The following is a 13,775-nucleotide window of genomic DNA, read 5'->3' as shown; positions in this document are numbered from 1 at the left end:
TAAGTCATGCACCCACACAACTAGATTTTGAGTTTGGCTCTCAAAATGTTCAGCCCTGCGACAAGAGAAGACACATGTTTCTTTTAGGGCCACCATGGAAGCTTTCTCGTCCCTTTTCTGGACCTGATGGTGGGAATTTCAAGCCCTGAATAGATCATTCCTTTCCTCAAGTCCTCCAGTGCACGTAGAAGCCACCACTCCCACCACACGTCTTTGTGTCCCTAAAATGCTATTCGGGAGCAGCCACTGGCCACCCAAAGCCTTGCTTTCTGTTTTGCCATTGCATGCCATGGATTCCAATGTCTTTCGGTTTTTAACATTACCAATAGGCTCATTCATGACTTTAAATCTGATCAGCTCAGAAAATAAATCCAGGTAATCTAGAACCAATATGGAGAGCGCATCCTGAAGGTTTTGATCTCTCTGTTGCTTTGTACCAAACCACTCTCAATCTTAGAGGCATAAAGCAACCACCATTTTATTATGCTGAAAGATGTTACGAGTTGGAAACTCTGACAGGGCAGCAGGTGCACCTGGTCTCTGTCCCTCACGTCTGGGGCCTCAGCTGAGAAATCCCCAGTGGCTTGGGTACCAAATGGTCGGGGGCTGGAATCATCTGGGTGCTCCTTCCTACCTGCTGTAACCGAACAGAATAAAGTAGGTGGCTCCAATGCAAGACATTTACTCATATTTCTCCTAGTCCGGGAGGCCAAGAAGTCTAAGGTTAAGGTGTTGGTAGATTCTGTCCTTGGGGACGCACGTGGTGTGGACGTGGCCACCATCTTGCTTCACAACAGTGCAAGCAACCTCTGGCCTGCCTTTTCTTTTCTTTTCTTTTCTTTTCTTTTCTTTTCTTTTCTTTTCTTTTCTTTTCTTTTCTTTTCTTTTCTTTTCTTTTCTTTTCTTTTCTTTTCTTTTCTTTTCTTTTTTTAAATAAAGGTGCTGATCCCATTATGGGGACTCCAACCTCAGGACCTCATCTAAACCTAATTACCTCCCAGAAGTTCCACCCCCTCAACTCATCCCATTGGTGATCAGGGCTTCCACCTAGAAATTTGAGCGGGGAGGGACACAAACATTCAGTCCACGATAGCACCTATGCTACTTAGGCTGGGAGGAGCTGAAGACCAGCTTCAGGAGAACTTCGAATGGCCTCTCCACGCGGCTTAGACCTCTCAGTGTCACAGCTGTTCTGCGGAGCATGCTAAGCTGGCGTATCCCAGGAGGGAGCATTCTGGGAACAGGTGGCAGCTGCGTGAGCTTTCATGGCTCGGCCTTGGAAGGCACGGGATCCCCCTGTAGTCCCACTCTATGGACTGCTGCAGCTACAGGTGTGGTCGGGGTGGGGCTCAGACTCCAGCCCTCTGTGACGGAAGTGTCCAGGAATCTCTAGGCACTGGAAAGAGCTGTTACAGCCTGGGATGTGAGTCCCCTGGTGTTCTTGAGCGTGACTCTGTGTGTAGGAAAGGCTCTTCAGAGGGGGGTCTGTTCTCAATTTAAATAACAGTCCCATCTGAAAGTTAATGTTTTCTTAGGCTTCTAAGTTCAACTTGGAACTTCATTATCTTGCTTATAATTTTAACAGTTTATAAGAGTTGATTTTGTTTAAAGATTTATCTATTTATTTGAAAGTCAGAGTTACACAGAGAGAGGAGAGGCAGAGAGAGAAAGAGAGAGAGAGAGGTCTTCTGTCTGATGGTTCACTCCCCAGATGGCCTCAAGGGCCGGAGCTGTGCCAATCCAAAGCCAGGAGCCAGGAGCTTCTTCCGGGTCTCCCACGCGGGTGCAGGGGCCCAAGGACTTGGGCCATCTTCTACTGCTTTCCCAGGCCACAGCAGAGAGCTGGATTGGAAGTGGAGCAGCTGGGACTAGAACTGGCACCAATATGGGATGCTGGTGCTTCAGGCTAGGGCGTTACCCAGCTTGCCACAGCGCCAGCCCCATGTAAGAGTTAATTTTTAAGAATCCTAATGCTTGGTTTGATTTCCAAACTTGGCTAATTAAATACCTTCAACCAACTGAAACTCTATTTATAGAAATATTACATTTGATTTTAAGTGCTTTTCTTCAAACATCTATGTCAGCAAGCAGAATGTTGTCAAATATTAAATACTTATTCAGCATTTACTATGTTAAACTTATAAATATGGTGAAGCTAAAGTTTTATAAATCATTCTTCGAATGAGCATGGACTTAAAATTTCAGTTTAATGTCATAATTCTCCATCAGTTCCTCAGTCATACACAAACCAGATACAAGGTTGTTACTGTAACCGACCAAGTTCTTACAAATATGCACATGGCTTTTGTTTTATTTTTATTATTTTATTTGAAAAAAATTTCATTTTATTTACAAAGCAAAGAGAAAGAGAGAGAGAGATCGAGAGATCGAGAGAGAGAGAGAGAGAGAGAAGGAGATCTTGCGTCCCCTGGTTCACTCCCCAGATGCCTGAAATAACTAGAGCTGGGCCGTGTGGAAGCCGAGATCCTGAGCTCAATCCGGGTCTCTCATAAACTCTAGTTCGTCCATTTTTATTGTAGCATCAAAGATCGACTTCCACACTTAATCTGAGGAGGCTGTTAGAACACGCTTCTCTCTTCTAACTGCATATCTGTGTGGGGCTGCATTTTCTTCATACTTCAACCAAGATTATTCTCTTAAACCGGAGAGACATTAAGGGGATTTGCAGAAATGTAAAACATGTTCCCCTCTCAAAAGCATGTTTTGTTCCAGGAAATATGGTTACTCATCATAAAGTATCTATATTAATATTTAATTAGTTAATTATCATTTTAGATGTAATCATTTAAAAATATGTCTATCTTTAGGAGCTCTCAATCACTTTTTTTTTAATTTGACAGAGCAGTGAGAGAAAGAGAGAGAGAGAGAGAGAGAGAGAGAGAGAGAGAGAGAAAGGCCTTCCTTCCGTTGGTTCACCACCCAAATGGCCGCAACGGCTGAAGCTGCGCTGATCCAAAGCCAGGAGCAGGTGCTTCCTCCTGGTCTCCCATTGGGTGCGGGGCCCAAGCACTTGGGCCATCCTCCACTGCCCTCCTGGGCCACAGCAGAGAGCTGGACTGGAAGAGGAGCCACCGGGACTAGAACCCGCCACCCATATGGGATGTTGGCGCTGCAGGCGGAGGATTAGCCAAGTGAGCCACGGTGCTGGCTCCAGCTCTCAGTCACTTTTAAGAATGCAAAGGGGATCTAGATCATGGGAAAAACATGAGACGTTGCCAAGTCCTCTATTTTATTATGTTAATCTATTCCTTTGCAGTTATCACTTTACTTAAATCATTGCAATTTTTTAAAGGATTTGTTTTTGTTTATTTGAGAGGCAGAGTTACAGAGATTGAGAGAGGGGGAGAGACAGACAGAGGTCTTCCATTCTCTGGTTCACTCCCCAAATGCCGCAATGGCCGGAGCTGGGCTGATCTGAAGCCAGCAGCCAGGAGCTTCATCCAGGTCTCCCACGTGGATGCAGGGGCCCAAGGACTTGGGCCAACTTTCACTGTTCTCCCAGGCCATAGCAGAGAGCTGGATCAGAAGTGGGGTAGCTGGGACTTGAGCTGGTGCCCATATGAGATACAGGTGCTGCAGGCAGTGACTTTACCTGTCATGCCACAGCACCGGCCCCAGTCCTCCCTGTCTTTCACCCTCCCTTTCTTTGTCAAAATTTGACTTCTTTCAGGGTCCAGTCCAACATCTTTTTATCCTTGAAAAGAGGATCCCTCCAGAGGTCTCCCACCTCTCCTCTGACACCCCTAAACGTTTTGTTTACTGCCTCTTCCAGGTATCAAGTAATCTTAATCACTTGCCTGTAGATCTGTGGCTTCTTCTAAGTCGGCAGCTACACTGGTTAAGGAAGAAGTTGTGCTTTATTTTCTTTGTTGTGTCTTACATAATATAATTGAGAAATATTTATGTGATGCGTGGATTATTCCATTTAAATTATAAGCCTTAACTTAAGGCAGTGGTTGTCACACAGTGCTTGCATGTTCCCAGAGCCCGATAAGACACAAACCTGTTTTCCTAAGAAATTCTCAGAATGCTGACCCAGTCTTCACGGTGTTGTCCCGACGGGCAGGAACCTTGGTCTGAATGCCAGCTCTGCCTTTACTAAGAAGGCGAACCTAAACAGGAGACTGGATCTCACGGCGCCTTGTTTTTCCATTAGTAAAATGGAAACAAAAACGATGCTCACCATGAATGAATCCATGCAAAAGCCTTCTTGCAACAACACAAGAAGGATTTAGAAAAAGGCCTCACGTGTTATTTTCCATCCATTGTTAAAGCCTTATTTTATATTCCCAGTTATTTGCTGTATTCCCTTCCAAGGGCTTGTGGGACTTTTTTTTTTTTTTTTTTTTTTTTTTTTTTTTTTTTTTTTTGACAGGCAGAGTGGATAGTGTGAGAGAGAGACAGAGAAAGGTCTTCCTTTGCCATTGGTTCACCCTCCAATGGCCGCCACGGCCAGCACGCTGCGGCCGGCGTACCGCGCTGATCCGATGGCAGGAGCCAGGTACTTATGCTGGTCTCCCATGGGGTGCAGGGTCCAAGGACTTGGGCCATCCTCCACTGCACTCCCTGGCCACAGCAGAGAGCTGGCCTGGAAGAGGGGCAACCGGGACAGAATCCGGCGCCCTGACTGGGACTAGAACCCAGTGTGCCGGTGCTGCTAGGTGGAGGATTAGCCTAGTGAGCCATGGCGCCAGCCTGTGGTACTTTTGAGTGCAAGTAATTGAAAGAAAAAGTCATGGAATTTGGGTGACTTTTTAGGTACAACAGCGAGGAATGACTTGGGGCCTGGTGGAACCTTTCTCCCCCTGGGGTTTGGTTTCTTTTCCCATCTACGTCAGCTGGAAGAAAGTGCCCTGAATCCACTGTACGTGAGTTTTGCAGATGCCAAGTCCCAGGTTGCAAAGGGCGAGACTAATATAAAGATAGACGGAGACGCCTCCCACTGATGTTCTCAGGGGCCGGGCTGAGCTTGTCACTGCCCACGTCAGCACGCTGCTAGCCACAGCAGCCCTTGTCTTTCCTCCACAGCGCTGACAGTTCAGCTCCCGAGACGCTGGGCTGGGATCCACAGTCTCGTCTGAGGAAGCCGTGACTGGGGTTCCTGTAAGAGTCTCACCCTCTCTGCTGGACGGCCGTGTCCACACGGCAGACCCTGCTTTGTCATCGTGAACTTGACCCTGTCTGTCATTTGCTGTTTACAGCTACTGCTCTCCTTTTCTCCCCTAGATTAATACCAAGATATCAGTGTCTACCCTGAACGCTGTTGCAACTCCAAGAATCATAGACCTGGCCCACCCAAGGATGAAGTTGGAGGGTCTGTGCTATGAAAGAGAAAGAAATGAAAGGCCCATCCGCCCGGTAAGCCCCCCACTCACTTTCTGCTTGATCCCAGGGTACCATTTTGCCTCCGCAGGGCTGTGGCAGGAAGGAAGACTCAGCTCCGTGATACAGAGAAGGGCAGAGGCGTTGAGGGCAACAGCCTGGACCCAGGGTCAGCTGAGCTGGGTTCAAATGGCAGCCTCACCACGCCAGCTCTGACGCTGGGCCTGCCTTCCTGAGCCTTGGGCAGTCATGTGTCTCATGGTGTCTCAGTCACCGCAGATGTGTGACACTGGGCCCGTAGGACTGTGACTCGGAGAGATGTAGCCGTGTTCGATGTGGAAGGAACTCTGGAATTCCCACAATGGCAAAGCTGGCCAAGAAGCCCTTCTAGGGCGGGTCCCCTTATGAAGCGAGCTGTGACTGTGTTTGAGTGCCTACTGGGTGCCAGGCTCCGTTCCCAGCGAACAAAAGGGAGCTCCGTGCCCCCGAAGGGAGATAAGCGATGAGTTAAGTCGCTAGGTAAGACAGAGTCGGGGAGTGGCAGGTGCCGTGGGGATGGTATAATAGGCAGCGAGTGAGCTGTGGTCGTCAGGAAACACTGCTCTAAGGAGGGAAGCTTGGAGCTGAAGGAGTAAGAAGTCAGCCAAGCCAGGAGCAGAAGTCCCCAGGCTGGGATGCACAGTGATTACCTGGGGATTTAAAAGGCCAAAACAGAAGTCCTTCAGACAGAGTGATGCCAGGCAGAAAGACAGACTTCTGGGACGTGCGCAGAGCAAGGTGCGAGCCCTAACTCTGAACGAGAGCAAAGGCTAGGAGCTGTGTCCTCCTTCAAATTTCTCCAATGAAGCAACACAGCACAAAGGCAGTCGGGCCTATGTGGTTTTCAAAGCGAGACCATCGGGTCCACACTAGTTGTGTGCCAGAGCCGAGTCCAGCTCCTGGCAAACACGAAAGAGCCGAGGCTGAGGGAGGCAGGGCTAGCAAGTGCAAGGGTCCTGAGGCAGAAGGGATGGGGGAGGGGGCAGCCGGCAGGTCCCCTGGGGGCTTGGGGACCACCAGGAGGAGATTGTGAGTCGCCGTGAGCAGACCGAGCAGCCACACAGGCAGGACGGAGGCCTGGGAGTGATGTGGTCTGACCTGAGCTGGGAAGTACTGCTGTGACGAGCAGGTGGGACGGCACCGGTGAGGCCGGATGGCGCAGGGTGCGTGTGGGAGCAGGGAGACCGGGGAGTCTACTGAATAACCCAGGAGAGGTGGTGACTCCAGCAGGGGTGCAGCCGTAGGGACGGGGAGAAGTGGCAAAGTTTGGGGTCTTATTTCTGTGTGTCTGTTCCCACCCTAGGTAGCCCCCGCCGCCTTGCTTGCCACAGCCAGCCCTCGAATAATAGCTCTGGCTAAGTCCAAGCCCCTTCACCAAGATTACCTACCTGCTCGTGACGCCTGCTGGCCAGTGTCGTATGCTGCTATTCATCCAAAAGTATCGCCCAGAATTCAAGAACTGGCTAATCCAAACACCCGGTATGTGGATTTCAGGCCGGAGCGTTACAGGGAGGGCTGGGGTTGCGGGGAGAGGGAGAAGGGTGGCCTGCAGGACCAGCAGAAAGAGTAGTAGAAGCACAGATGAGTTCTGAAACATCTGCCTCCCTTGTTATGTTACTATGGCAAAGCCGTGGTCTTATCACCAGAAACAGAAGCCTAGCATCACAGGGTTAGGGGCTGGGTGTTGAGATTAGCTCTAGCAGTCAGTGAGGGATGATTTATGCAACATCTTGGTAAGTAAAATGAACTACAGAGCAGAGTACGTAACACACAGAGACTGTGTAAGACGGCAACTGTGCGTGTGTCTGCCTGTGCCCACGGCGACTCAGAAGTATATGCCAGGGGCCGGCACCATGGTGCACTTGGCTAATCCTCCGCCTGCGGTGCCGGCATCCCATATGGGCACCGGTTCTAGTCCCGGTGGCTCCTCTTCCAGTCCAGCTCTCTGCTGTGGCCCAGGAGAGCAGTGGAGGATGGCCCAAGTGCTTGGGCCCCTGCACCCCATGGGAGACCAGGAGGAAGCACCTGGCTCCTGGCTTCAGATCAGTGCAGCGCCGACTGTGGCGGCCATTTGGGGGGGTGAACCAACGGAAGGAAGACCTTTCTCTCTGTCTCTCTCACTGTCTATAACTCTACCTGTCAAATGAAAAAAAAAAAAAAAAAAAAAAAAAAAAAAAAAAAGAAGTGTATGCCCAAGCCAGCAACAGGAGCAAGACTTGTTTCTCATTAATTAGGCTTTTGTGTTTTTTCAATATTTTTCATCATGCACACGTATGACCCGTTTCAAATAAATAAGGAAATATGCTTAACAAGGAAGAAAGTGCCTCTTCTTCCGGTTGTTATTTTTTGGGGGGGAAGGGAGAAGGGGCCTCTTCACTTGCCTGGACCTCACCTCATTTTGTTACCTCCAGAAGATAACAATTGATTTCCCCCATTTGAGCATCATCGGGAAAACCTAGGAGAGGCAGGAGAAGCTGTGGAGGTCTTGAGCTCAGGGAAAAGGAGATGTGTTGGTTCTTACGAAGTCTTTTTTAAATGTCATCACGTGCTTGTCCGTGAGCAAAATAAGGTTCACCGTGAAAGCTCCTGCCACTCTCTGCGGGCTGAGGAAGGGAAGGGGCAGTGGGGTTCCCAGAAGGTGCATTTCAAAGGTGTGCTTTCCCCCCAGTGCGCCCGAGGGGGCTTGTTTTAACCTTGCCAAAATGATGGAGAAACTTCCAGAATTTACTTGCTGTCCAAAGAGCAAAAGCTGTAGAATCAGAAAGACATGCAAATCTGGATTCGGCCATAGAGCATCCTTTTTTTTTTTTTTTGGTTAAGATTTTTTTTTTTTTTTGACAGGCAGAGTGGACAGTGAGAGAGAGAGACAGAGAGAAAGGTCTTCCTTTGCCGTTGGTTCACCCTCCAATGGCCGCCGTGGCCGGCGCACCACGCTGATCTGAAGCCAGGAGCCAGGTGCTTCTCCTGGTCTCCCATGGGGTGCAGGGCCCAAGCACTTGGGCCATCCTCCACTGCACTCCCTGACCACAGCAGAGAGCTGGCCTGGAAGAGGGGCAACCGGGACAGAATCCGGCGCCCTGACCAGGACTAGAACCCAGTGTGCTGGCGCCGCAAGGCGGAGGATTAGCCTAGTGAGCTGCGGCACCGGCCTGTAGGTGGTGTCTTATCTTGTGTGCCATGACACCAGCCCCCATCAATCATTCTTCTAACTTTTCTGAGCCTTCTCTCCTTGTCTGTCCACTGGGGGTCGTGAAAACCAAAACAGGGTGTCAAGTGCCAGGCGCACGCTGGGAGTGGGGACACATCAGTTCTGTTTCTGTGCACCTCATTTCAAGTTGACCTCTTTTCCCCATTCCAGGTCTCCCATGCACATTGTCTACTACGATCCAGATGTCTTTAAAGTCAAGCCCAAGGCCTTGAAAGCACAGTGTTCTGCCAGGGTCCAGGAGCTGGCACAGCCGCTTGCACGTTAACAGCAGAAAGCCGCAGCAGCCGGACAGTGGTCACCTATCTAGAACTCATAGTGGATACCTTAGTTCCCTGCTCTGGTGTGGGCAGATCCATACCCCCAACTCGTCCCCCTCCCCAGAACTGGGGCCTCCAGGAAACACCCTGGTGATGGGCAGGTAGCAATTGCTACTGTTAGCCGTCACCATATCTTTAGCCAACTCTGGAGCCTCCAGCATGCAATAAAAGAGAAGATGAGAGTCTGCTGGTCACCCTGTGTCCTTACGAGCACCTTGCCTGCCCGCTGGCCACGGCTGGCAGGAGGATCACTTTTCCAGGTATTTGTGCGGTTTGCTCTTTCCTTCCCCAGTGGCTGGTCCTGCCACCTGGGAGCAGAGATCAGTCCTTGAATTCCTTTGCAAACTCCCCTTATCACCTAGGGAGAAAAACTGCTGAATGGTGAAATCTTTTTGGATACATTGAAATGAGTTTTGTAGCCTGTAGCTGAGGTTTAGGGAGCAGCTTGCTTTAATTCATCACAAGCCCACCAATCTCTGTTCCTCCCTCGTGCTCAGAGTTGACTTCTGTGAATAACAGAGAGTAGAATGGTAACACACAGCTCCTGCTCTCTGAGTGCTCATTCAAACATCGCGTCTATCCAGAGTTTGTATTTGTCTCCATGCATCAGTGTTTTATGAATTGCGCTCATTTTTACAGAGGTATATCTATATTTCCATGAATGGGAACTTAACTTGAAAGCCAGCTTCACAGATGAATGAGTTCTCTCCTTCAGGCTTCCGTGTCATGGACAGATTCTACTGCGCTGTAGCTTTGAACTTGAGTTTTAGAATCTGACCTGAGTTTGTATCCTTCATGGATCCTTAATCATAATTGCGATTTTTTTTAAATAAAGTAATGTTTTAATTCATTCACTTATTTATTTTATTTGAAAAGTAGAGAGAGAAAAAGAAAGAGGGAGGCAGACTGGCAGATTTCCCATCCATTGGTTCACTCTCCAAATGCCTGCAACAATTAAGACTGGGCCAGGCTGAAGCCAGGAGCCCAGAACTCACTATGGTTCTCCCATGTGGGAGGCAAAGACCCAACTACTTGAGCCATCACCTGCTACCTCCCAGGCTGAGCACTCAGCAGACTTGAATCCATGCACTCTGGCATGGAATGTTGGGGTTCCAACAGCGTCTTCACCACCTGCCGAGTGCCCACCGCCAAGATATGAGTAAGCAAAGGTCCTCAACTCCTCATGCCTCGCCTTTTTATGTACCAAGTGGGTTCCCACTGCATTGTTGTAAAGATTAGATGAGAAATGTATATAATAAAGTATGGATTTGAAAAACAAATGTCCTTTTAAACCTCAACTCTGCCTCCTGGGGCGGGGAGTGCCGTAATTCATCTCATAATTCATAATTTATCAATATGGGTTTTTACATTGAATGAACCTTGGCTGAGCGTCGTTGCCTTGCCAGGCAGTGTGCAGAGCCCTGGGGGCTCCTTAGAGAGCCAGAGTGATAAAGTCTGCTCTCGTGGTCTCTGCAGCCTGCCAGGGGAGAGGAGTCCAACTCAGCCATCACAGATAAATGCCAAATGAGAGTCGAGGCAAGTGCTAAGAAGTAGCACGAAGGGTTTTCAAAAGGTTCATGGGAAAGGTATGTATGAAAAAAACTGTGCATGTGTTTAAACTATTTTGCACCTGAAAAATGAGCTTGTACTAAGTTGTTCAACATGCATGAACAGGATCTCGTCTGAGACACTAGGAAGGATAAGACAGCAGTTTGAAATGAGTCCCTCTCACAGCAACCGGCTTCTGCTAAAATTGAAGCAACAATAAACATCCAATTGATGGCAAACTTGGGTGGGAAAATGGTGGAATCACTGATGCTTTACAAAAAGTTTAGGGAAACATTGTCCCAAAGAAATCAGCATTTTCCAAATGGATAACGGACTTGAAGAGAGGAGGTGCCAGCCACATCACCATGTAGCCTGCGATAGCAGGGCATCCACATTAACCTTGCTGGTGCCCTAAGGGATGAAGACCAATGACTAACAGCAGAAACCATTGCTAGTGCTGTAGAAATCTCGGTTGGTTCAGCTTACACAATTCTGACCAAAGAACATAGAGAAAGCTTTCTGCTTAATGGGTGCCAGAATTGTGCCCTGATCAGCCACAGACAAGAACAGAATGTTCAATGGAAATTTCAGACCAGTGGGATCATGGTCCCGAAGCATGATTTATTATACATAAATATTCTTAAATAAAAATCATAAGTTATAGAATAACGGGAGAAGCAGCATGGCTTTCCCAGGATGATCCTGAAAGTGCAGCACGGTCAAAGCCATGACCACCCGGAGGCGGACGTGGCCCGTTCAAAGCCAGAGTGGGCTGGCCCAAAGCAAAGGCCACAGCGGCATTTTGTGTGTGTGACGGTCAAGGTAGTTTGCTGGTTGACCTCTGGCAGCTGCAGAGTGACACCATCTGCTTACCATGAGACTGTTTTGTGAAAGCCGGCCAAGGTTTTATCAGAGAAGTGTCTGGGAAAGCCTCAGACGGTCCGTCTCCAGCACAGCCTTTTGCTGCTCCTTTCTCTCTCGAACAAAGACAAGTTTGAGACGCTGTGAGAGCTTCAGTGGGAGGTCATCGGGCAGCCACCTGACAGTGTTGATCTGGCTCCTTCTGACCTGTTTTGTTTCCTACTCTTAAAAAATCTTGGAAAGGGCGCCCACTTTTCTTCAGACTGCATGACTTGGCTATGCCCCCAGGACGCCTGGGGGTTTAGAGATGGACTGAATGGCTGGTGTCATCCCTTGGCATCAAAGGATCTTGAACTTGAGAGTGTAGGTGGGGAAATAAGAGTTCATGGTTTTTGTTTTTTAATTCTAATTTCCCACACCCACAACCTTTTGAAGTCCCCTTGTATTGAAGGAACAATTAGGCTGGAATCTGAAAGCTGGGTAGGACCAACTAGCAGAGACGCACGGAAATGCCTTCGAGGTCACCGAAACGCAGCTCACGTCCAGCCTCCATTCCTCCTCCTGTAAGGACTCCTGGTTTTCTTCCGCGGGATTAACTTCTCATTGTTGAATGCTTCATTGGGATTTTTACTCAAGGTGTGCTGGCCCAGGATGAGCAGGTGACCCAGGCCAGCTAAGTCCATGCAGTGTCCCTTGGGACTTGGGGTCTTAAGTAGAATAATGCAAGGATAAGGGGTGTGAGTTTCCCCCATTATGGTGCCCTGGTGAGACTTTCTTTTGCTCCTTACTAACTGAATCCTTGGGGTTTCCTAACTCCTTCCCTGGTCTCCATTACTTTTTTTGACTCAGGAGCTGCTGATGGCCTTGCAGTAAACCCCTTGTGGCACCTGGGGTGATGCACTGGGGACAGCAAGGCAGCCAGGGGGGTTCAGATGGAGAGAATAAAGGAATTGTGCAAGGCTAGAGGAGGCTGAAGAGTGGGTGCCAGGCCATGCCGGGCACTGGGGGTCAAGTAAGGAGTTTCGTCTTCATGCCAAAACCAGTGGGAAGCTATTGAGTAATTGAAGCCTAAGGATAAGAGTTGCCTTTTGCAAATACTACTCTGGCACATAAACGCGGCTCAGTGTGGGTAAGTGGGCTGCGTTAGGAACTGTTTGGTTTGGCCAAGGTGCAGATGGAAGTGGTCACAGACTTGAGAGGGATTGGTGGGGAGTGTTTGCAGGATTAGGTGGAGGGTTGGATCTGGGAAGGGGAAGAAGGAAAAAAGATAATTCCTGAGTTTCTAGATTATGGAACGGAATAGGTAGTGCCATGGTTTCCAAGTGTGTGTCCTTCCCAAATCCATGTTGAAACCAAATCCCCAGTGCGACAATATTAAGAGGCGAAACTTTAGGAGGTTGTCATTGAGGCCCCTGTTCTCATGAATGGGTCTGTGCCTTATGACAGGGTTTGAGGGAGCCGGTCTCTCCCTTGCACCATCTCAGAATGCAGCAAGAAGGCGCCACCTTGATGCAGAGGGCAAGCCCAGACCAATCACTGAAGCCGCCAGCCCCTTAACCCTGGACCTCTCCATCTCTCGAACTGTGACAAATAAATTATTCCAGTTTCCTCAGTCAGCAGTGTTTCTCATAGCACCTGAGTGGACTGAGAAAGTAAGAGCCGGAATATACAAGTGGACAATAGCCAGGCCACGTGTGGTGGTAAGAGTGTGCCCTACAACCTCTGCAGTAACCAGGCCAGGCAGCCAAACCACAGCCTCCACGGAGGTCGTCCTGGAATGATCAGGATTTGATCAGCAGGGTCCTTCACTGGGGGCTATTTTTAGCCTGTCCATCTAACTCAGGACCAACCAGAGAAAGCCAAAGATGTTCCCTGAGCCACTCACATGAGATGCCCTTGTCCTAGTTCGTCCCCTCCAACTTCCCCAGCGACCTCTAATCAGAGCCCTTCCACAGTCTACCTGCACCGCCTCCTGCAATGTCGCTTCCCCACTCCCCCAGCTGCCCCGAGTCTCTGTCCCACGCAGGTGGTGGTGGCCGGCTCCCTCCCTCTGAGTAAGTAACCTCTGGACATCCTCATTTCGGTGGCCTGGGCTCATTTCCACAAAGACGAGCCTTCACCGATGCGGGAAGCCTTGCAGCTTCTGATCTTGCCCCTGGGGAAGAAACACAGCCTCCAGGAAAGACCCCTCTCGGGGGAGGCCCCACCTTCTCACGGCCCCTCGGAGCCTAGCCCCCAGCTAACCCTGTGCTCAGTGCATCCACGGGAGAGCAGAACACTGGCCTTTCTTTCAGCTAACCCACACAACTGACCAGAAACAAATGGATGCTGTTTTGATGTCTGGGATTCATTTTTCAGGGGAAGAAATACGCTTTTTCTTTTAATTTCCGTAGGTTCTTGGCTAAAACAGATTCCTTTAGCAAAAGACACTTTAACAAGAGAAAAAGAAATGAGGGTTC

General features: G+C 49.2%; 1 protein-coding gene across 1 annotated transcript in view; it reads left to right on the top strand.

The window, feature by feature from the left end:
- The window catches only part of SPMAP2L (sperm microtubule associated protein 2 like), a 46,836-nt gene extending 37,881 nt beyond the window's left edge, over positions 1-8,955 (top strand). The window contains exons 7-9 of the mRNA XM_089302723.1: positions 5,248-5,379; positions 6,686-6,861; positions 8,741-8,955. Coding sequence (XP_089158849.1) covers positions 5,248-5,379; positions 6,686-6,861; positions 8,741-8,855 — 423 coding nt within the window. The 3' untranslated portion in view covers positions 8,856-8,955. The remainder of the gene's footprint in view (positions 1-5,247; positions 5,380-6,685; positions 6,862-8,740) is intronic.
- Positions 8,956-13,775: the final 4,820 nt, after the last annotated feature.

This window comes from Oryctolagus cuniculus, chromosome 8 (genome assembly GCF_051225735.1).
Source record: "Oryctolagus cuniculus isolate XC-2025 breed Fujian yellow rabbit chromosome 8, ASM5122573v1, whole genome shotgun sequence".
In the NCBI taxonomy this organism is placed as follows: Eukaryota; Metazoa; Chordata; class Mammalia; order Lagomorpha; family Leporidae; genus Oryctolagus; species Oryctolagus cuniculus.
Note: the sequence above shows the minus strand (reverse complement) of the source record. Positions and strands in the feature narration are given on the sequence as shown.